The sequence below is a fragment of the Bubalus kerabau genome, chromosome 8 (assembly GCF_029407905.1).
Source record: "Bubalus kerabau isolate K-KA32 ecotype Philippines breed swamp buffalo chromosome 8, PCC_UOA_SB_1v2, whole genome shotgun sequence".
NCBI lineage: Eukaryota > Metazoa > Chordata > Mammalia > Artiodactyla > Bovidae > Bubalus > Bubalus kerabau.
In genome coordinates, this window is record NC_073631.1 from 115400903 (window position 1) to 115424958 (window position 24056).

Below are 24056 nucleotides of genomic sequence, written 5' to 3' on the forward strand. Positions count from 1 at the left end.
TACATTAGGATTCACTCTTGGTGGTGTGTGTTTTATGAGTTTGGACAAGTGTATAATAACATGTATTCATCATTATAGTAGCATACAGAATATACATTGCCCTAAAAATCCTCTATGCTTTGCATATTTATCTCCCTGCCCCTCCGCTAAGTTCCTGGCAACTACTGACAACTTCCTGTGATGTGTGCTTTAGTCCCTCAGTCCTGTCTGATTTTTGCCAACCCATGGACTACCAGGAGCCCACCAGGCTCCTCTGTCCATGGGATTTCCCAGGCATAAATACTGGACTACCATTTCCTTTTCCAGGGGATCTTCCTGACCCAGGGATCAAACCCACCTTTTCTGTGTTTGGGCAGATTCTTTACCACTGAGCCACCTGGGCAACTTCTTACTGTCTCCTTAGTTTTGCCTTTTCCAGAATGTTGTACAGTTGGAGTCAGACAATACATATAGTCTATGTAGCCTTCTCAGAATGGCTTCTTTCACTTAGTCATGTGCCTTTAAGGGTCCTCAGTGTCTTCTCATGGCTTGATGGCTCATTTCTTTTTAGTGCTAAATAATATTCCGTGGTCTGGAGGGACCGTAGTTTGTTTATTTATCCGCTGACCCCCTGAGGGACATCTTGCTTGCTTACAGGTTTTGACAACTATGAAAAAAGGCACTGTAAACATCTGTGTGAGGGTTTTCATTGGACATTAGTTTTCACCTCCTTTAGGTAAATAGCACAATTGAATGCTGAAATGTACAGTCAGAGCATGTTTAGTTTTATCGGAAGCCCATGGTGCCTTCTAAAGTGGCCACACCATATTGTTTTCCCACCAGCAATGAAGGAGTTCCTGCTGCTTTTCTCTCTCACCAGCATTTGGTTTTTGTCATTGTTCCAAATTTTGGCCATTCTGATAGGTGTGTGGGCATCCCATGTGGCACTAGTGAAAAAGAACGCGCCTGCAATGCAGGAGACATAAGGGACTCAGGGTGGATCCCTGGGTCGGGAAGATCCCCTGGAGAGGGGAATGGCACCCACTCCAGCATTCTTGCCTAGAGAATCCCATGGGCAGAGGAGCCTGGCGGGCTGTAGTCCATGGGGTCACAAAGAGGCAGACACAACTGAGGCGACTGCATGCAGTAGGTGTGTAGGGGTGTCTCATTATTTTAATTTGCGTTTTCCTGATGATGATATTATGTGGGGCAGCTTCTCACATGGTTATTTACCATCTGTATTTCTCCTCTAGTGAAGCCTTTGGCCCATTTTTTAATCAAACGCTTTTCTTACTGAGTCCTAAGAATTTTTTGTGTATTTTGGTTAACACTTGTTTCTCAGATGTGTCTATTGCCAGTGTTCTCTCCCAGCCTGTGGCTTGTCTTCTCATTTTCTTGACAGTGTCTTTCTCAGAGCAGACGTTTTTCATTTCACTGAAGTGCAGCTGGTCAGTGATTTCTTTCGTGGACCCAGCCTTTGATGTTGTGTCTAAAAGGCCACACCTTTACCCAGGCTCATCTAGGGTTTCTCCCACGTGATCTTCTAGGAACTTTATACTTTTTAGCTCTGCTTTTATTTTTCAGGAGGGCTTTGCAAATATTACACGAAAAATGTTCAACATACCAAAAGTGTCCTTGCGTTTAATGGGTTTTAATCATTTTTCTGACTAAGATCAGATGAGTCAGATGGGTTTTTAATGATCATCTCCTACTATGGTTATTTTTTAAGAAGGAAGGAAGATCATCATCAATTGGGGAGTTCCTACTAGGTACCAGCCATAGAAGTAGGCCTTTTTACTTACGATGTCTTATTTAACAACTCTGAGAAGCTGGCATTTGGATCTTTAACTTCAATTGAGAATTGAATTAGCGAAGGAACCAAGTGTTCCCCTTCTAAGTGAGTCTGACTAGTCGTGCTCCTTGGTTTTGGAGTCTCGGGAAGGATTTTTCTCCTTGGAAAGAAAGCTGAGCAACAAAGAATTGCTGCTTTTTGAACTGTGGTGTTGGAGAAGACTCTTGAGAAGTCCCTTGTACTGCAAGGAGATCCAACCAGTCAGTCCTAAAGGAAATCAGTCCTCAATATTCATTGGAAGGACTGATGCTGAAGCTGAAACTCCAATACTTTGGCCACCTGGGAAGAACTGACTCATTGGAAAAGACCCTGATGCTGGGAAAGATAGCAGGTGGGAGAAGGGGATGACAGAGGATGAGATGGTTGGATGGCATCACCAATTGATTGATGAGCAGAAATGATACTGGCAATAACTGTCCTGGAGTAAGGAGAATATCTGTGATTTCCTGGTGGCAAAGTCAGAGGTGGTCCCAGAACCCCTGTGGTCCACTGCCTACGCTCCTAACTGGGGGAGTGAGCTAGGCTCAGTCGAGGTTACAAGGATGCTGTGTGTGTGGACCAGCCCTCATTCAGTGCTCCCAGCCTCTCTGGGCGGGCTTCAGGTTGATTTCCAGTCTTCTGTGGTGACTAAACTTGAGTTTACAACTTGTCATTTGTGGCCACTTTATCTTGGGGGATAGGTTGCTAGAAGTGAGATGGCTGGGTGGATGGGTCAATGCACCGGCGGCGTTTTCGGATACAGCCGATTACTGCCTGCAGAGTGAACACCTCCACCAGCAACAGTTCAGTCGTTTTGACTTTTGTCATGAAGTGTCTGTCGGATTCCGGAATCCAGAGGTGCGTTTTTGGAGATCTGAAAGTCCAAGTCTGAAAGACTCTTATCCTGGGTGTTTTCGCTGGCGCCGCCCCTTCTGCTGCACGTGCTCCGTGTGTCTTTAAGTTAATTTCACCGTGCTGAGGTCTCCTTTCATCCCAGCTCCAAGGGGCTATTGGCCGAATGTTTCCAACATCACATCCCTGCTCCGGAACCTTGCAGGACTCTGTTGCCCACTCAGAATAAAGGCCTTGTGTCCTCTTACTACAGACGCCCCCTCCTCTCTCCAAACCTCTAGCCCGAGCCCGCCAAAACTCAGCCTCCTGCCCTTTGCTTTTCTGCCTCCTGCTCTTCCCGGGCAAAACCCCTCAGATCCCACCTGAGAAGTGTTCAAAGCACAGACTTCGTAGAGCCTTCTTGGGCATTGTAGTCTGGAGTGACTTCTTCCAGACCCTCCCGACAATAAAACGCCTCTGCCTAGTGACAGCTCTTCAGGTACTTCAGCTGTCTTTTAAATATTTTATGTTGCAGGAAAATTTGAGCCCCTCTATTGGTAACATATTAGATGGCAGTTCTTAAAGCTTTCTTTCCAGTGGAACACCCAGTAATACTGCTTTTCATACTAAGGCTCCTGCATATCCAGAACCTGGTCATTTTGTAAAGATCCATTCCTTGCTGTAAGTGACCTGAATTTGATCCAGAGCAATTTGTAGCTAGCATGCTTTAAAGCTTTTTTTCCTTAACAGTTTTATTGAGGTATAATTCACATACCATGACATTCAGTTGTTTTAAATGTATAATTCAGTAACTTTCAGTAAAATTAGAGTTGCGCAGCCATCACCACAGTCCAGTTTTAGAACATTTCCTTTGCCCCAAAGCATCCCTTTGGGGTGAGGCCTGCCTCCTGTCACTCCCCACTCCCCCCACTGGCTCCCCCAACTCTCCGCCCCCATCAAGCAGGAGTCCACTTCCTGCCTCTCTAGTTTACCGGTTCTGTACATTTCATGATAAATGGGATCATGTAACATGTGGTCTTTTTCTTCTGGTTTTCACTTCAGTTCAGTTCAGTTCAGTTGCTCAGTCGTGTCCGACTCTTTGTGACCCCCATGAATCACAGCACGCCAGGCCTCCCTGTCCATCACCAACTCCCGGAGTTCACCCAGACTCACGTCCATCGAGTCAGTGATGCCATCCAGCCATCTCATCCTCTGTCATCCCCTTCTCCTCTTGCCCCCAATCCCTCCCAGCATCAGAGTCTTTTCCAATGAGTCAACTCTTCGCATGAGGTGGCCAAAGTATTGGAGTTTCAGCTTTAACATCATTCCTTCCAAAGAAATCCCAGGGCTGATCTCCTTCAGAATGAACTGGTTGGATCTCCTTGCAGTCCAAGGAACTCTCAAGAGTCTTCTCCAACACCACAGTTCAAAAGCATCAATTCTTTGGCGCTCAGCCTTCTTCACAGTCCAACTCTCACATCCATACATGACCACAGGAGAAACCATAGCCTTGACTAGACGAACCTTTGTTGGCAAAATAATGTCTCTGCTTTTGAATATGCTATCTAGGTTGGACATAACTTTCCTCCCAAGGAGTAAGCGTCTTTTAATTTCATGGCTGCAGTCACCATCTGCAGTGATTTTGGAGCCCAAAAAAATAAAGTCTGACACTGTTTCCACTGTTTCCCCATCTGTGTTTGAGGTTCATCCATGCTGTGGCATGTATCTGTACTTCATTTTTTATCGCCTTAGTGTTTTCTTTTGTATGACTAAGGATATCTTGCTTATCCATTCACCTGTTGGTGGGCATTTGGGTTGCTCCACTTTTTGGCTTTTATATGTAATGTGTACTGTGAACATCCATGTACAGGTCTTTGGATGGAAATACATCTTCTTTTTTAGCGGGGGGTAGATCCCTAATAGTGGAATTGATGGGTCATGTGGTAGGTAAAGAATCCACCTGCAATGCAGAAGTCACAGGAGGTGGGGGTTCGCTCCCTGGGTCCGGAAGATCCCCTGGAGGGGAGGGCATAACAACACACTCCAGTATTCTTGCTTGGAGAATACCATGGATAGAGGAACCTGGTGGGCTACAGTCCATAGGGTCACAAAGAGTCAGACACGACTATAGTGACTTAGCACAGTGGTAAGTATGTGTTAACTGAACGTAGTCTTTAAATGGCCCAAATGTTTAATTACTAGCTTTGAGTAAAGACATAAACAAGACAGTTTGAGCACTTATGATTCAGGCCTTGGGAACTTGACTCTGAAGTGATTGAGAAAAAGCAGAACCCATTTCCCATCTGTGTGTGTATTTAGATTCTCTTTCTAAGCATAGATTTAATGGTTTTGAATGACTTAAGTGGAGGCAAAACTCAGCTAATGTTCCTAGAAAGACATCTATTAGGATATTAATTGGAATTTTTTATGCTTTTGTCAACTGTAATTGTTTGAACTTTATTGTAGTTAAGCCCTTAGTTCTATATAGAAATGGAATAATACGCATTTACATTTTATAAGTAAGTATACAAATTTCAATAATGGAGGTCAGGTAGTAAATGCCTTTCCTGGTGATGTACAGATAGAACCCTAAGAATTGAACGTACAAATTGTTGGTCTACGTTTACAAGATATTAACCCTTGTTCTAGTATCTTTAAGAATACTTTGATTTAAAAAGTGAAACATTTAAATAATTCATATTCAAATACTAATAAGTGAATATACAGATAAATAGGGATATAAGTATGAATAAATGTCCAGTTCATGAATTGGCCAGATCTTCCTTGACCTATTGGTTTGCAGTCCTTTGGGCCCGTCATCACACACTGACATCTTGAAGCTTTCATTTGTGTTTTTGCATGGTTCCTGTGAAGCCATGTTGTAATCTCAAATTAGAGAGTACATCCTAGCAGCACACTTCTTAAGGAAGTGGGATAGGAAATCTCCGCCTTCCTAAGAAAACAGCATGGAGGGGTGAGTGATGGAAAGAACACGGCTTTGGAATCCAAATATTTGTGTATGAATCCTTGCCACTTGTCACCAGAGTGGTTTTGAGCAAATTATCGAACATCTCCAAGCCTGGGTGGGGCTTCCCTGGTGGCTCAGTGGTAAAAGAATCCACCTGCGATGCAGGAGACACAGGTTTGATCCCTGAGTCAATAAGATCCCTTGGAGGGGGAAATGGCAACCTGCTCCAGTATTCTTGCCTGGAAAATCCCGTGGACAGAGGAGCCTGGTGGGCTACAGTCCATGGGGTTGCAAAGAGTCGGACACGACTAACTGCATACACACACACACACACACACACACACACACACACGCCTGAGTGTCCTCATTTGTAGGAAATAGTACTATGCAGAGAATATGGTTATTGTAAGGATTCGGTGAAAGGGAAGTATTACAACTCCTAGTGGCACAGGGTCTAGCAGTGAGGCCTGCAGAGAATACTGGGTCCTTTCTTTACACGGCGAGACCAGGGAAGAGACCGACGTTAGTGACCCAGGTGAGAGATAATAATGACTGCCAGACTCTTAATGAGTTGCTGGGGGTATCATGACAGGTGGGTGATTTCAAGAGAGGAGGAGGGAGTTGATGGAAGGAACTGACTTTACATCAGGGGTGAGAACAGGAGAAACCAGAGCTGACCTCTTTATCAAGATGGGGGATACAGAGGAAGGCTTAGTTGGAATGTGGGCCAGTCAAGAGGCTAAGCAGTGGCCCTTAATTTAAGGTGAGGGTGGAGGGTTTGGGGAGGGAGGGATGGTATATGTTTATGGAGATGGGTCTGCAGCTAGGAGTGGGTGCTTTCATCACCTCCAGGATTTTGAACTGGACCAAGCCTTCTGTTAACCAAGGTAAAGAAAGGTGGAGAGGGAGGTGTTTCGTTTCATTCACATGAGCTTGTGGCCTCTGGAAGGTCCAGGAAAGGAGAGAAGGAGGGAGAGTTGGGTCAGGAGCAGATTGGCATGGCTGGTACACAGAGGGTCCACAGCCAGTGGACCAGTAGAGGAGGGGAGCACCAACCCACGTGCTGCCGATGGCTCGTCTGACTCCTGAATTATCAGAGTGTAGAAGTCTAGTAAAATCCTGCCCAGAACTATGCAAAGTTTACAGCCTGAAGGCTCCACCTTACCTTATCCCAGCTATGCACATCAAACCCAGGTTTCAGATGTTCAGTTCAGTTTAGTTGCTCAGTCATGTCCGGACTCGGCGACCCCATGGACTGCACCACACCAGGCTTCCCTGTCCATCACCAACTCCTGGAGTTTACTCAAACTCATGTCCATCATGTCGGTAATGCCATCCAACCATCTCATCCTCTGTCGTCCCCTTCTCCCGCCTTCAATCTTTCCCAGCATCAGGGTCTTTTCCAGTGAGTCAGTTCTTCGTATCAGGTGGCCAGAGTATTGAAGTTTCAGCTTCAGCATCAGTCCTTCCAGTGAACATTCAGGACTGATTTCCTTTAGGATTGACTTGGTTGGATCTCCGTACAGTCCAAGGGACTCTCAAGAGTTTTCTCAACACCACAGTTCAGATGTTGCGTTCATTTAAATCATTAATGGAATTTAAGAATTTCTCAGGTGGTGAGTTTACCAGTCTCAGTTCTAAGTGGCACTGAGATTGCTTGGTATGCACCAACCAGATCATGATCAAATGGCACAGTATTTCCAGGGATATAAGTGAGAAGGTACTGTGTTTTGGTCCCATCCCCTCCCACATCCGTGTCCTGAACTTGACCACCTCCCTGCCAGGCTCCATCCTTTTGCTTCTCTTTCTTTTTCTACCACATATGTTGTGTAAAAAGCTGGAATCAGGATCGCCGAAAGAAGTATCAATAACCTCACATATGCAGATGACCCCACCCTTATGGCAGAAAGCAAGGAGGAACTAAAGAGCCTCTTGATGGAGGTGAAAGAGGAGAGTGAAAAATCTAGCTTAAAAGTCAACATTTAAAAAACTAAGATCATGGCATCTAGTCCCTTCCATTCATGGCAGTTTGATGGGGAAAAAATGGACACAGTGACAGGCTTCATTTTCTTGGGCTCCAAAGTCACTGCGGATGGTGACTGCAGCCATGGAATTAAAAGACACTTGCTCCTCGGAAGAAAAGCTATGACCGACTTTGCAAACAAAGCTCTATATAGTTAAAGCTATGGTTTTTCCAGTAGTCATGTATGGATGTGAGAGTTGGACCATAAAGAAATCTCAGCGCCAAAGAATTGATGCTTTCGACCTGTGGTGTTGATGAAGACTCTTGAGAGTCCCCTGGACTGCAAGGATATCCAACCAGTCAATCCTAAAGGAAATCAGTCCAGAATATTCATTGGAAGGACTGATGCTGAAGTCTCCAATACTTTGGCCACCTGATGCAAAGAATTTAGTTGTTGGGTTTTTTTTTTCCCCTGCAATATTTTTAAGGTAAATCCCAACCATCCTATCATTTCACCCACAAGAGTATTAATCTGGTGAGGCTTCGGGGTTTTATTTGTTTTTAAACAGGAGCCAGTAAACCCTGAGGCCGGTGCTTTACACAGCTCTGAGCCAACGTTACCGGCTATCAGTGAAGCCCGGACCTTCTCGTCTGTGTTCTGTGTGTGTTTTCACTCTTAAATATAAAATGGTATCATTTCATATGTATTCCCCTGTCGCTTCCCCCCTGGACTCTTTCTGAAATTCATCGTGTTGGAAGAAGTGGCCAAAATTGACAAGGTTGTGTGTGGTGTGCTGTGTGACTTTCCGACAGCTTAATATGTGACTTCTCTTTTTGGTGAACTTTCATGTATTTCCTGGTGTGCACAGGCAAACGTTCTCCTCAGTGTAAATCATTGTTTTACCATGTTTCATTTCTTAGGTGCCATACTGCAGGTAGAAGCCAGGGACTCTGCATACTTTTAACCAATTGTTAGAAAATAAGTAATTTTACTGAGTAATACTCAGGATCATTTCAAGTTTTCATCAGATTTAAAATGTTCTTAAACTAGAAAAGCCAAATTTAGCCTTGTTTTTTTTTTAACAGTGAATTTAAACTATATTTTCATTAACTCTAATAATGACTATTTTTAAAAGATACTGTAACAGCTTAAATCCATGCTTTTGTTTTGATTTTTTTGTACATTTTTCAAAAGCAGTCACCTAACTGTGGACACAGTTGTGGTCTTTCTGAAAAACCCTGTGTCGTGTATTCCTGTTACAACTGATCTGAATTATTTTTGCTTTGTTTATTGAACACTGTTCTACATTGGCCTGTGCAGAAGCATGTGCTAAATGTATTTGGTCTTAATTTACAGGAACAGAGGCAGCTACTAGGACCACCTTAATTGACAAAAGTGGTATCTGGATTTTTTTTTTAATATTTGAGTTGAAACTGAGCAGGGGACACAATTCTTTTATTACTTTAAAATTTGTGGGCTCCTCCCCTAGAGTAGAAATGTAGGTTCATTAAGGTCTGAATTTATGTTCCTGTCTGTTTTGTGCTTAGGGCTGGTCGGGCAGGGGAGTAAGGTATTCGGAGAAGTCAGGCAGCCCGGCTGGTGAGACGTGGTGAGGAACGCGTGGCCATCTCCAGTTCAGGGGCCCCGGCCGGCGGCGTAAAGTGGAAACACCCCTGAAAGCACAGAGGAACCCCCAGTGCCCTCCATCGCTGACGCCCCGCCCCGCCCACAGCCGCGCGCCGCCCGTCCCCAGGCACCCAGCTCTCAGCCCCCGCCCTCCCTCCTCTCCCCGCCTCAGTTCTTCGTGGAGCCTTCTGGAATCCTGTTTCTGAAAACTCCTCGGACGCCTCTCCAGTCTTGGGCCCCCTCGCTCCTCAGAGGCTGCGGCTCCGAAAGCCGCGCTGTGGCTGTTGCGGGACCCCTACGTCCCTCCTCGGGCTCCCTGGAAGGTGCGCCGGCTCTGGGTGCCTTCCGCCCTGATACGGGCTCCGGGCTCCGGGCTCCGGGCTCCCGGCTCCCGGCTCCCGGCTCCCCCGGCTCCCAGCCCGGTGCTGCCTGCCTGGCTGCCCCGCGGCGGCGCCTCCCTCTCCACGCCCAGCGCCCTTCCCGGGGATGCAGCCCCTGTTGTCCGGGCCTGAGCACCCAGCCGCCGCCCTTCAGCAGTCCCTGACCCCCGCCCTCCCAGTGAGGACTTTCCCAGCGGGCTTTCCCTGCTCTGCGTCCCCGGGCAGCCTCTTAACGCCTTTAGGGCCGGAATGCCTAGGGAGAGTCTGCGTTTATTTTTAAGTCTTGATGGGTGTGTAGTTGCTCTGCAGTGTTGTGTCTCTGCTGTGTGGCACAGTGCCCGCAGTTATACGTCTACACACACACCCCCTCTCCTGGGGTTTCCTTCCCGCTCAGGTCACCACAGAGCGCCGAGGAGAGCCCCCTGTGCCTTTAGCAGGCTCTCATTAGCTCTCTTTTCTGCATGGTCGTGTCTGTCAGTCCCCATCCCTCGGCCCATCGCGCTCCTGCCTTCCCATCTCAGTCACTTAGTATTCTCTAGATCTGTGTGTCTCTCTGCTTTGCAAATAACTTCATCTGTACTATTTTTTTCTCTGTATTCCACATATAAGCAATATTATATAAAATTAGTTTTTCTAACTTCACTCTGTATGGCAGTCTCTAGGTTTATCCATGTCTCTGCAAATGGCACTGTTGCACTCCTTTTTATGGCTGAGTGATATTCCATTGTGTAACATGTACCACATCTTTTTTATCCATTCCTCTGTTGACGGACATTTAGGGTGCTTCCATGTCCTGGATATTGTAAATAGTTCTGCAGTGGACGTTGGGGTTCACATATGTTTTTGAATGTTGGTTGTCTCCAGGTATGCCCCCGGGAACGGATCGCTGGGTCATACGGTAGTCCTAGCTTTAGTTTTGAAGGCGCCGCCGGTGCTGGTTCCCACGGACGCTGTACCAGTTCACACTCCCACCAGCAGTGCAGCAGGGCCCCTTCTCTCCAGCACTTACTGTTGGCAGATTTTTTGATGACGGCTGTTCTGACCCGTGTCAGGTGTGTAGTTTTGTTCTGCATTTCTCTAGTAATTAGTGATGTGTTGAGCATCTTTTCATGCGTTTGTTGACCATCTGTATGTACTCTTTAGAGAAAAGTCTAATGTCTATTTAGGTCTTCTACTCATTTTTTCATTGGGTTGTTTGTTTCTTTCATATTGAGCTGCATGAGCTGTTTGTGTATTTTGGAGATTAATCTCACGTCTGTTGCTGTCCCTCTTAACCCACTCCAGTTTGATTTCTCCTGTTAAAACCATGGTAACACCTTCCTTGCTCAGGTCCCCAGTGTCTTACATAGAACTAAGGTCAGAAGCTACATTTCAGATACTGTCACTATGATGAAAATAATGGCTCACATTTCTCACACACTGTGTTGCCACTTTCAACCAGGACCCTCATAGATGTGATTTACCCAAGGCCATACAAGAAGTAAATGGCAGCGACTATGTGAGGCCCAGACAACCATGCCCTTTTCTGGCCTCCAGCATAGGTCTTGTTTTTGGCTGTAACTTGGCGGGTACAAACTCTGTGGGTTTCCCGCCATCTACTCTGTCTCTGAATGCTCCTCAGGCTTCAGGTGGGGCCTGTCTCTGTGATTGATGGTGGCTCCCACTCTCGAGTGCCGCTCAGAGATGAGCCTCCACAGGCCAGCCTCCAAGGACAGGTCCCAAGCACCTCAGCCTCCCCAGGTCCAAAAGCCAATCTTTCCATCCTGTTGTGTTCTGTGCTCATAGACGGTTCCATGGTCCCTTTACCGTGTAGGTACACGTGAGTGCTTATCACACGCACTCACATCACCAGAGAGGAATCCATGGGATCTGTACTGCCTGTTACACCAGTACAGCTGTGAAAAAGTCAGCACCTGGAAGCTCTTGAGTTGAACGCTACTGCGATGAACAGTGGAATATTTTATGTTTCCAAACCAGTGAGGCGTATTTCGTTGAGTGAGTGAGGTTTATCTCATTATTAAGTGAAAAAAGTTGTAGAACGATGTGTGGTTGATCCCAAGAAAGTTAGGTCTCTGTAGGGATCAGCACAGATTTACCTTTTCTTTTTTAAAAAAATGTTGTGTTGTTTCTTGAAACATTAGTGTTTTCTTGAAAATCAAACCCTGAGATGTGTTCAGGGGAAAATATGCTCTAGCCAAGTCAGTTTGAGTGGGAGATGTTTTATACTGTTTTTTTGACAGGAATTCATAAGACACGTTCACTTATTAAGGCCTCTGAACTCTTGTAGCAAGCAAAATATTTAGCTTCAGTAAAGCTAGCATTTCCCCAGATTGGCTGGATGATCTGTTCAGTTGACGTTCCAGTTAGTGCCTGCAGACATCTGTCATACGTGCTCTGTTAAGAAAGCCCTTTCCTTACTAATGAAACTCTGAGTTACTAATATCAAAGAGAATATAGTTTTTAGGATTCTTGGAGGTCGTTTGGTTAGTTCATGCCTGTATTCAACAAAAGAATCTTACGCACCATTAATCTTGAGAAATAGACTGTTTGATTAGCTGACAGTTTGAAGTGTTAAAACACTTGTTTTAATACTGATTCCGATGGCTTTCGTATCCCTTTGGAGCAAGTCTCTTTCATGAGGCAAGTCCTTGAAGATCCAACCTCCCTGCTCCTCTTAGACATCTTTGTTCTGACTCCTGGGTTCCGCTCCCTTACCTTACTTGGTTGGGGGAGGGGAGGGTGACGTGAGCAGTGCTGTGACTGGTCCGGGCTTCTGAGCCCGGGGCTGGGGTGGGACAGAACAGAAGGCTCTGCCCATAGGTTCCCGCCCTGGGTTGGTTGCGTTTTGTGCCTTGGTTTCCTGTGCATCCACTGAAAGCAGCCAGTCTGCAGTTTCTCTGTCTGAAAACTTGAGCGTTCCTCCTGGATATTCATGACCGCGATCGGAAACCCTGTGATGCCAAGGAGTTACTGTAACAGAGTGCTTTTGCCCGACTTTCTAAGTATATATTAGGTTTAGTTTTGTTTTTAGTATCTCCTGGCTTTTTGGACATCCCTAAGTTTCATGGCTGTGGGATGTGAATTATTAGGAAAGTATTTATATCCCTTACCCCAAAACCGTTTCAGCCTCTGACTTTTCATGAGGTCTGCCTGAGGTTATTGATAGTTCTTGAGGGCCTGGTTATGGGATGGAGGGCAGGTGGTTTGTAAAGTGGTTTTATTCCTGAAAATTCCACACTGACAGATAAGCCAGTCTTTTATGGGCACCTATGTTATTGTATTTATTATTCCAAACAGTTCACTATCAAACATTGAGGGATGCAGCCAGACAGTTCAGTTCCTTCGCTCACTCGTGTCCCAACTCTTTGTGACCCCATGGACTGCAGCACACCAGGCTTCCCTGTCCATCACCAACTCCTGGAGTTTGTTCAAACTCATGTCCATAGAGTCGGTGATGCCATCCAACCATCTCATCCTCTGTCATCCCCGTCTCCTCCCGCCTTCAATCTTTCCCAGCATTAGGGTCTTTTCAAATGAGTCAGTTCTTCGAATCAGGTGGCCAAAGTATTGGAGTTTCAGCTTCAGCATCAGTCCTTCCAATGAATATTCAGGAGGGATACATAAGCAGATGAAATCCAAACACAGCTCCCCACCCCCACCCCAAGGTGGGAACTCCATCACCAGAGCATCCCCTGTCCATTCGGGCCCCACCCACGTGCCCCTTCAGGGAGGGGCTGGACTCCCAGAGGCCCTCCAGCTCTAAGGTCCTCCCTGACTTCCCCGCCCGGGGCACTTGCGGGGACTGAGCCCCCAGGAGCGGAAGCACAGACTGTGCTGCCTTGTGTGCCAGTCCAGGCAGCGCTGGACGCCTCCTGGGTGGGGGCCACCTCACGGTTCAGCCCCTCTCTGCCCAGGCTGCATCCTCCCCTGCCCCTCACAGATGTCATCCCGAAGAAGCATTTACCACCAAACTCTGTCCAGGCATTTGCTCCAGAGAGCCCAGCCTGAGACCAGCAGGTCAGCTGCTGTTAGCACATGGCCTGATTTTTAAGATATTTCTCTGATGTTCTTACTTTTAATGTTTCCTTTTAGATGTAGTTTTAGCTTTCTCTATTGTAGGATAAGTGATAAATGTTAAATATTATAAATGGGAAACTCTCTGGGGGTTATTAAAAATAGAAGATGAGGTTGCTGCTGCTGCTAAGTCGCTTCAGTTGTGTCCGACTGTGCGACCCCAGAGACGGCAGCCCAACAGGCTCCCCTGTCCCTGGGATTCTCCAGGCAAGAATACTGGAGTGGGTTGCCATTTCCTTCTCCAATGCATGAGAGTGAAAAGTGAAAGTGAAGTTGCTCAGTCATGTCCGACTCTTCGCGACCCCATGGACTGCAGCCCACCAGGCTCCTCCATCCATGGGATTTTCCAGGCAAGAGTACTGGAGTGGGGTGCCATTGAAGATGAGGTTAGCCTCTTTCAACTTCTCAATTAAGTCAGTAATGGCATGTGAATTTTTGTGAACTGTGTAGATTTTGGATACTCAGTGAGGACAACCAGAAAACGGGAATGACTCATTTGAAAGGGAAAACAGTAAAGCACCTAAAAGCAGAAGTAAGATAGTTTGCTGAATTTTCACCACATGAGCCAAGACTTGGCTGTGGCACCAGATTCCCACGCGTAGCACTAGACAGAAAATGTGTATAATAAAGTAGACTTGATATTTTAACATGAGAGATTGTGTTTGATCTTGGAATACCGGTGACTCTGATACAGTAAGACTCATAACTGGAATCAGATGTACAATAGAAAGAGCGAGCACATTTGGGTGCTGATGTTGAATGGGGACAATGAGGTTGTGTGGGGAAAAATAAAATCACTGACCATTTTATTTGGTGTACCTTATTAACCTTGCCCCTGGGGTGGAAGTGAGGTGGGATGATAAGTGCCTTGTTATTTTTGTTGAGTCTCTCAGTCATGTCCAGCTGTTTGCAACCCCATGGACTGCAGCGCACCAGGCTTCCCTGTCCTTCACTACTCCAAAAGTTTGCTCAAACTCAGGTCCATTAAGTCGGTGATGCCATGCAACCATCTCATGCTCTGTCACCCCTTTCTCCTCTACCCTCAATCTTTTCCAGTATCCGGGTCTTTTCCAATGAGTTAGCTCTTCACATCAGGTAGCCAAAGTATTGGAGCTTTAACATCAGTCCTTCCAATGTACGTTCACGGTTGATTTCCTTCAGGATTGACTGGTTGGATCTCCTTGCAGTCCAGGGGACTCTCAAGAGTCTTCTCCAACACCACAGTTCAAAAGCATCAATTCTTTGGTGCTCAGCTTTCCTTATGGTCCAACTCTCACATCCATACATGACTACTGGAAAAACCATAGCTTTGACTACAGGGACCTTTGTTGGCAACGTAATGTCTCTGCTTTTTAATATGCTATCTAGGTTGGTCATAGCTTTCCTTCCAAGAAGTGTCTTTTAATTTTATGGCTGTAGTCACTGTCCACAGTGATTTTGGAGCCCGAGAAAATAAAGTCTGTCACTATTTCAGTTGTTTCCCGCCGCCGCCCCCTGCCCCTCGTCTATTTGCCATGAAGTGTTGAGACCAGATGCCATGATCTTAGTTTTCTGAAAGTTGAGTTTTAAGCCAGCTTTTTCACTCTCCTCTTTCACTTTCATCAATAGGCTTTTGAGTTCCTCTTCACTTTCTGCCATAAGAGTGGTGTCATCTGCATATCTGAGGTTATTGATATTTCTCCCAGCAATCTTGATTCCAGCTTGAGCTTCATCCAGCCCAGCGTTTCTCATGATGTACTCTGCACATAAGTTAAATAAGCAGGGTGACAGTAGACAGCCTTGATGTACTCCTTTCTTTCCCAATTTTGAACCAGTCCGTTGTTCCATGTCCAGTTCTAAGTGTTGCTTCTTGACCTGCATACAGGTTTATCAGGAGGCAGGTAAGGTGGTCTGGTATCCCCATCTCTTGAAGAATTTTCCACAGTTTGTTGTGATCCACACAGTCAAAGGCTTTAGTGTAGTCAGTGAAGTAAATGTTTTTCTGGACTTTCCTTGCTTTTTCTATGGTCCAGTGAATGTTGGCAATTTGATCTCTGATTCCTCTGCCTTTTCAAAATCTAGCTTGTACATCTGGAAGTTCTTGGTTCACATACTGTTGAAGCCTACTTTGAAGGATTTTGAGTATTACCTTGCTAGCATGTGAAATGAGTGCAATTGTGTGGTAGTTTGAACATTCTTTGGCACTGCCCTTCTTTGGGATTGAAATGAAAACTGACCTTTTGCTGGCATATTGAGTGCAACACTTTTAACAGCATCATCTTTTAGGATTTGAAATAGCTCAGCTGAAATTCCATTAACTCCACTAGCTTTATTTGTAGTAATACTTCCTGAGGGCCACTTGACTTCACACTCCAGGATGTCTGGCTCCAGGTGAGTGATCACACCATTGTGGTTATCTGGGTCATTAAGACCATTTTTGTGCAATTCTTCTGTGTATTCTTTTTTTTTTTTTTTTTTTTTTATTTGGCTGCTCTGGGTTCTAGTTGCCTGGCCAGGGATTGAACCTAGGCCCCCTGCATTCAGAGCTCAGAGTCTTAGCTACTGAACCACCAGAGGAGTCTACTCTTCTGTGTATTCTTGCCACCTCTTCCTAATATCATCTGCTTCTCTCAGGTCCATACCGTTTCTGTCCTTTATTGTGCCCATCTTTGTATGAAATGCTCCCTTGGTAGCTCTGATTTTCTTGACAAGATCTCTAGTCTTTCGCATTCTATTGTTTTCCTCTATTTCTTTGCATTGTTCACTTAAGGCTTTCTTACCTCTCCTTGCTATTCTTTGGAACTCTGCATTCAGATGGGTAGGTCTTTCCTTTTGTCATTGGCCTTTCTCTTCTTTTCTCAGCTGTTTGTAAGGCCTCCTCAGACAACCATTTTGCATTTTTGCTTTTCTTTTTCTTGGGGATGCTCTTGATCACTGCTTCCTGTACAGTGTCACAAACCTCCGTCCATAGTTCTTCAGGCACTCTGTCTATCAGATCTAATCCCTTGAATTTCTTTGTCATTTCCACTGTATAATCATAAGGGATTTGATTTAGATCATACCTGAATGGTCTAGTGGTTTTCCCTACTTTCTTCAATCTAAGTCTGAATTTTGCAATAATGAGTTCATGATCTGAGCCACAGTCAGCTCCTGGTCTTATTTTTGCCGACTGTATAGAGCTTCTCCATCTTCAGCTGCAAAGTATATAACCAGTCTGATATCGGTGTTAATCATCTGGTGATGTCCATGTGTAAAGTTGTCTTTTGTGTTTTTGGAAGAGGGTGTTTGATAGGACCAGTGTATTCTCTTGGCAAAACTTAACCTTGCTAGCTAGCATGTGACATCTTGTGCACACCAAGACCCAGTGGGAGGAGAAATTCAGCTGTTTTGGGGAAGGGATGAGGATTTCCAGAAAGTGGGCCACCACCCACTTTTTGACCTTTTATGGCCATCCTTGGAACCGTTCTGGTGCCCGTGGGTGTGTCACGTAGCGTGCTGAGGTGTTGCAGCAAGTGTGCCCCGAGACCCAAGGTCTAGTGGAGGTCAGCTGCCCGCCATCTTGGACCTGGTTGCTTCTAAGCAGTTTGTGTCGTGTCCTTGGGCTGTGTCATTATTTTAAAGGTTGTGTGCCCTGCCCCCTTCAGTCTCACTACCAATCCAGAACACCCCAGTTCCTCTCAAGTGGGGTGGTGGCATGTACCATGCAAGGTCAAGAAAAGGCAGATCGAAGTCAGAAAACATTTGCAAAGTGGTTGCTGAGGTGTTAGTTTCTTAAAACTAAGAGGATTCATTCTTGTGTTAGACATTTTTATGTTTCACTTTTGGACGTACCTATTTGAATGTATGACATGAAGTGTTTTTAAGATTAGGAATGGTGTTGTGGTTTCATAAAATATTAAGCCCCATAGCTTAGGTTCTAGGTATCAGAGTTGATTTAGGCTTCAGAAGTTCAGGCGCAGTCCACTTGTGTGGCTCCCACTGTTCTTAAAGGTGCCTTAGCCCACAGAGAGCTCCGTGCAGCCACTGAGGCGCAGGGTGCACTGAATCCCTTGCAGCCTGTGACACCCATTCTTAGTGTTCCAGATACCATGTACCTCCCAGCATTTATTTTTTGGAGCCATTGAAGTAATTTGGTGTTTCCTAGTTTCGCACCAGAAATACTTGTTTAAAAACCACCACATTTTGATGTGATATACATAGACAATCCTCGAAGTATGTCTGTAATGTTTTATATTGGAAAGTACTGACAACACAATATTGGATAGCTAATGTTCTTTATCTGTGGATTCATAATCCTGAGGCATTATAAATTGTATTTTGCAGTTGCTTCATACACTTAGAGATAATAGCCATTACCACTTGTCAACCCTGATAGCTCAGTTGCTAAAAAATCCACCTGCAATGCAGGAGACCCCGGTTCAATTCCTGGGTCGGGAAGATCCACTGGAGAAGGGATAGGCTACTCACTCCAGTATGCTTGGGCTTCCCTGGTGGCTCATTTGGTAAAGAATCTGCCTACAATGCGGGAGACCTGGGTTTGATCCCTGGGTTGGGAAGATCTCCTGGAGAAGGGAAAGGCTACCCACTCCAGTATTCTGGCCTGGAGAATTCCATGGACTGTATAGTCCATGGGGTTGCAAAGAGTCAGACACGACTGAGCGACTTTCACTTCACTTCACCCCTTGTCAAGTGTTTACTGTGTGTTAAATAGACCTGCCCCTATTTTGCTGGCTAGGAAATTGAGGCTTAGAGCAGTGAGAAGTAACTTGCCCATGACCATATATCTGTAGGTGTGGAGCTAAGCTTCAAAGTCAGGTCTCCCTAAGTTCAGGGTACCTTTTAAATGTTGATAATTCTTGCCCAATTCCCTTCTAAAAAAGGAGTGACTGGGATTCACTGGCAGTCCAGTGGGACTTGGTGCTCTCTCCAGAGTCAATCCCTGGTGCAGAAAGTAAGATCTCGCAAGCTGCGCACTGCTCCTCCTCTCCCCCCAAAAGGAGTGACCATTCCCCCTCACTTTCGGCCTCACCACCATTTGTATTTTGCCAGATGCTAAGTGACTTTTTTTAATTTTTAATTCGCAGGTAACTAGTTTGAACATTTGGCTTTTTCTGTTAGCTGTTTGTGTTGCTCTTTCTGGACATTTCCTTTGCCTTTTTTCCTTTGAGTTAGTCCAACTGTTACGTAGGTCAAGTAATGTAGACCTTTTGAAGACCAGTGAAACAGCATGTTAGTTGTGCTTGTGTATAAGTTTTACCAGCTCTTCTCCACGCACTCTAATAAGCATAATGATTTTGAACTAAGCATCTACGTACGCATATTACACAGACCATGTACTGTGAGTGTGTTGTCACATAGAAAGCGAGGTAATCTCCGGCTCAGCGTGCAGAGGCGCCTGCCGGGCCTGCAGACCCAGCGTCACCGTCAGCGTGTGCGCAGCAGCCTCTCACGCTCCCCCCACCCCGTGAGGCAGGATGTTTGTTGAGAGAGGACTAATCAGTTCCCTGTATTTCTTCTTCAGGTTTGCCTGCGATGAGATTTCATTCTCTCCATTCAAAGGACATCCTTTCTGAGCCGCTGTGAATAAATTTGGAATGATAACTGTATATTTTCATCTGATGGAGAATTAGCTGAACCTTGACTAAGGATTGCTGCACTGGACGACTTCAGAATATTACTCACCATGTCATCCAACCGGAGTCAGAACCCCCACGGACTCAAGCAGATCGGCCTCGACCAGATCTGGGACGACCTCAGAGCTGGCATCCAGCAAGTGTACACCAGACAGAGCATGGCCAAGTCCAGATACATGGAACTCTACACGTATCCTCCCGTGTCAGCCGAGGTCGTTTGCGTAGGATTTCGATCCTTTACTGGTCCGACCCGTGACTCGTGAGAAATTTTACATCATGTGTTCTCTCTGCAGTTCATCCTATGATAGAATCAGTAAGGTTCATTTTTAGCCTTCAAAGTTAACTCATTTACTCCTTCTGCATTTATGACAGAGGTGAAAGTGGCTACATGGTGGTCTAAAGCAGTGCTGTTCAGCCCAGGAGCCGCTCGTGGCTGTTTCCATTTGGAATCATTAGTCGTGGCACCCGTGTTCTAAGCACACAGTAGGTAATCACTTCAACCAGGGCAGGAAGTTGTGTAGCAGGGTGCTGCTTACCGCTGGGAGCTTTGGTGTCTGTATTGTCCGGGGCTGCCCTCATGCGATGGGAGCAGGGTGGAAGAGCTCGCATCAAAAGTGGTCTGGTCCACAAAGCCGAAAATAGTTAACGTCTGGTCCTTCATGGGACAGGCTTGCGACTCCCACGCAAAGGGCCACCATGTGGAGCGAAAGTTATATTGTTGTGGCCTTGCTTTACAAATACGGTGTTGAGGTATTTCACTCTGTATGGTCCCTGGTAGGTGCAAGGGACTGCCGTGTGCTTGGAAGGTTGTGTTGTCTGCTGTATGCAGTCGGCCCTCCTGATCCTCAGATGCGGAACTCCAACTGGACTGGCCATTTTATTGAGGGACTAGAGCGCCCACAGCTTCTGGCATGGGAAGGTGGGGTGGTCCCGGAACCTGACCCCCACAGGTACCAGGAGATGGCTGTGTGTGTGTGTACACCAAGGCGTACTAAACTTGTAGAGTTTCTTGAGTCCATTCAGATATCAGAAATTACAGTTGAAGCTAGCTCACCAAAGGGCGGATTGCTGCTGATTTGCCAATTTCCGGAGTTTAAAGTTGTTAGTTCAGTGCAGATTTAAGTTTAAAGCTTCAATGTGTATCAGTGATGGTCAAACTTGATAGTCCAGGAGGCCCTCGACTCTGCTAATGTTTTATGGCCTTAAAAAAAGTTTAACATTAATTTGAATAGGTATGAAACTATATGTCTGTCTCTAAAATGAAAACTTATTGTGGGTATAGACCAATATTCATAAATACATGTACACTTACACTGTAGAATACTTCAAATCGCCGCTTTATTGAGTTATAGTTCACACACCCATGAAGCGCACCCTACTTAAGTGCACAGTGCGGCATTCAGGTGCACTCGCGCATTGTGCAGCCGTAACCACTGTCTAAACTTAGAGGCTTTTCATCACCCCCCAGAGCAACTAACTACACCCTCGCTAGTCACTTCCCATTCTGTCCTCCCCCCAGTTCCTGGCAACTGCTAACCTGCTTTCTGTTTCTATGAATTTGCCTGTTCTGGACGTTTCACATAAATGGAACCACCCAGCTTCTGCGCTGGCTTCCTTGACTTAGCATGATGTTTCCAGGCCTCGTTCTTGTTGCAGCACGTGTCAGCACATCATTCCTTTTTACAGCTGAATTTGATGCATATTCCATATTTTGCTTATTCATCCGTCAGTGATGGATATCTGGCTATTATGAACCATGTTGTTATAAATATTGTACGTGAGTTTTTGTGTTTTGTGTGGGCATGTGTTGAAAAGCACGTGTATATGTAAGAGTGGAATCACTGGGTCATGTGACGTGTCAAATACTTTTAAGGAGGCCGTAATCTTTACAAATAAAGAGGATATTGGTCCCCTCAAGAAGGTTGTGGCGTGTTAGGTGTGGCAGGTTTTGTGGTGGAGGTTTTTGAGGTGTGCTTTTTTTTTTTTGGTTGGTTATTTTGTTTAATTCTTGTAAGTCCTAGAGCTAAAGATGGTAATGAAACAAGGCCTTTGGTTGGATTTCTGCATGCGAACAACAGGGGAGCGCTAGAATAGAAACGATGGAAATTTAGTTGCTAGTTTTTCTCCAGGGAACTTATTAGTTTTCATTTTTGACCAGCCCAGATTGGTCCTTGTTCAGTATAATGCTTTGGTCTTAGAACTCTTTCTCTGCCTGCTGCAAATACTAAATTCTTTTATTCTATAAATATAGTTTGTCATTTTGATACCTTCCATTTTTTTTTTTTTTCCAGGAATAACTCTTGAGTAAGATTCTTCTAGTTTTGTCTGAGAAGATAATAGTTTCATTTATTTTGTACATTTATTAAGAGTGGAGAATCTGCCACCCTTGAGCTGTTGCTGTAAAACTCCTCACCAAACCCTCCTGGGTTGGGACATGCAGTTTTTCAGGGCATGAGCCCACCGTGCCCCCCTTTGCTGGCAAAGCAATAAAACTGTTCTTTTCTACTTCTCCCCTCCTCCGCAAAAAAGAGATTGGAGATTCTGAACTTGACATTAATTCCTTAGGTATTATTTGTGAAATCAGAGCTGCCATTTGCGTCCTGGGTATCAGACCCTGTGCTGGGAACCATCTGCATCTGGTTGGAGGCTTTCATCAGTCACCCACGAGGGCTGGTGGTAGTAACCCTCCTGCGGTGCTGTCGGAAACCCGGTCTCCCAGAGCTTGGGTAACTTGCCTAGTTGTTACAGCAACCACTGGGCAGTGATGACGCTCCTCTGAAACTCTTAGTAGCCTGACTCTGGAAACTGCCTTTATCCATTCTGCGGCCTTCAGGTTCTGTATGTGAATGAGCCATAGTTCCCAAAATATTTTCTGTATTTTCCTTAGGAAGTTCCAAAAGAGTCTGATCAACCCTTAAAGATTAACTTTTAGGATACAGATGAAACAGGATGTCTACTTGTGTTTATTAATTGAATTACTGAAAATCATAAAATTCTGCTCCCTCCTTCACCTGCATTTTTTAACATCAGTGTTATTTTCCAGTATAGAGGCGCTCAAGTCATCTGGCACATTTTTCTAGAACGCATCTTCACTTCCATTTCAGTCATTACACACAGCTTTTGGAAACTGTGTCGCCATACCACAGTTGTGTCTCGGCCTCAGTTTACATAACAGCGTTTGTGAAAGCTTTCTCTTTCGGGTGTACATTCAGTCTCCATGTAACCGCTTAGCTGCATCACCCTTTAAAATAATCTCCCAGGCTGGTTTCCAGTGACGGATGTTCTAGCCCTGGTTTGTGAGGTTGTGTTTCAGGCTGGGAGGCACTTCGGGTCCTGGGGAGGAGGAGCAGACTGTGTCTCCCTTCTGCAGTCAGACCAGGGCCGGTTGGAGGAGGGCTGGCCAGGAGGAGGAGGAGGGGTCCTTTCCCCGTCGTCACTGTAGACAGCAGCTCACAGCGAGATCTTTGCGAGATCTTTACCCTCTGTTTATCTTCGAGAAACATGTGACACATTTTCCAGAGAAAAGTAACCAACTTCTGGAACGGCAGCTAGAGTTCCTAGAGCGGTTAGCAACCACTGGCATTCCCTGGTACTATAACAAGAAGGTGAGTTATTGTACAGCATAAATGTTCTTGATTTCTCAACTCAGAGTAGCAGAAGAAAGAGAAGGCAACTTGAGGAAAGGGAAAAAAAAGGTTCCAGAGCACCTGAGTCAGAAAGATCTCATTCAGGTATCACTAACTTTGTTCCCAGCCGTTCACGAAGGCTGCCCTTCCTGCCAGCGCTCAGCCTGTGGCCCGGGCTCCCCACTGGCCGCCCTCGCAGGTCTGGTGTTCCATCTTAGGTGTGCACAGTGCAGTGCGGCGACTTGTTCTGTTGTTTCTTTTTGGAGTAAAATATAGGAGTACAGTCTATGCTGGTGGGTAAATAATAGTAGATTTTCTTTCTTTTTTCTTTTGAACGTGAAATGGGTAGTGAAGTTTCCTCTTCGTTTTTTTTCTTTTTTTTTTTAAATAATTCATTAATTTGTGGCTGTGCTGGGTCTTCATTGCTGCACAGGCCTTTTCTCTGGTTGTGCTGAGCACAGGCTGCTCTCTAGTTGTGGTTTTGTTGGGGAGCTCGGGCTTCAGTAGTAGTTGCTCTGAAGCTTGCGGAATCTTCCTGGACCAGGGATTGAACCCATGTGCCCTGCATTGGCAGGTGGATTCTTTACCACTAAGCCACCAGGGAAGTCTCCTATTTGAGCTTCTTGACACCACTGTGTTTCCATGCCCAGCTCAGAGAGCAGGCACAGGTCCTGACTTCGGGCAGGGGGTGTGGCGTGATGAGGGGACCCCTGTGGCATACCCGCAGCGGCTGGTCACGGCTAGTCTAGCTGGCAGGCCATCTGGTTAAGTTTGTTGGTTTTGCTAGGCCCCCAGTCTTCCTTCTTCTCACTTCCAAGTCATTCTTTTTTTTTCTGAAGTCGTTATTCACCTCGAATCATAATTTTAGCCTCCCTTGGAGTCAGTTTAAACTTCTGTGTTGACGTCTTTCTCTTTTTCTTTTTCCTCTCTGTCTGCAGAAGTTCTCAGACACTTGACAGGATCTGTTTTCCTCCCTGTGGTGCTGTGAACTGAGTTAGTTTATTCTGATTTCAAAGTTCCTTTTTTCCCTGGCAGTTGCATTAAGGATGACGTTCCTATTTCCTAGCCTGGGCTGCTTACCTGTCCACAAGTTGAAATACAGGCATATTCAGAATTTGCAGTTAAGCTCTGTCCCCACAGTCTGCGTGGAGAAGGAAATGGCAAC

At 45.6% G+C, this 24056-nt stretch overlaps 1 protein-coding gene across 6 annotated transcripts in view; it reads left to right on the forward strand.

The window, feature by feature from the left end:
• CUL1 (cullin 1) overlaps window positions 1-24056 on the forward strand; it is a 182431-nt gene that overhangs the window by 110028 nt on the left and 48347 nt on the right. For 5 of the 6 annotated variants that reach the window (XM_055591217.1, XM_055591219.1, XM_055591218.1 and 2 more), the window contains exon 2: window positions 19154-19455. In XM_055591217.1, the coding sequence (XP_055447192.1) occupies window positions 19316-19455 (140 nt within the window). In that variant the 5' untranslated portion in view covers window positions 19154-19315. Of the gene's footprint in view, window positions 1-19153; window positions 19456-21583; window positions 22871-24056 lie in introns of those variants that run through there. The other variant, XM_055591220.1, reaches the window with a different exon arrangement.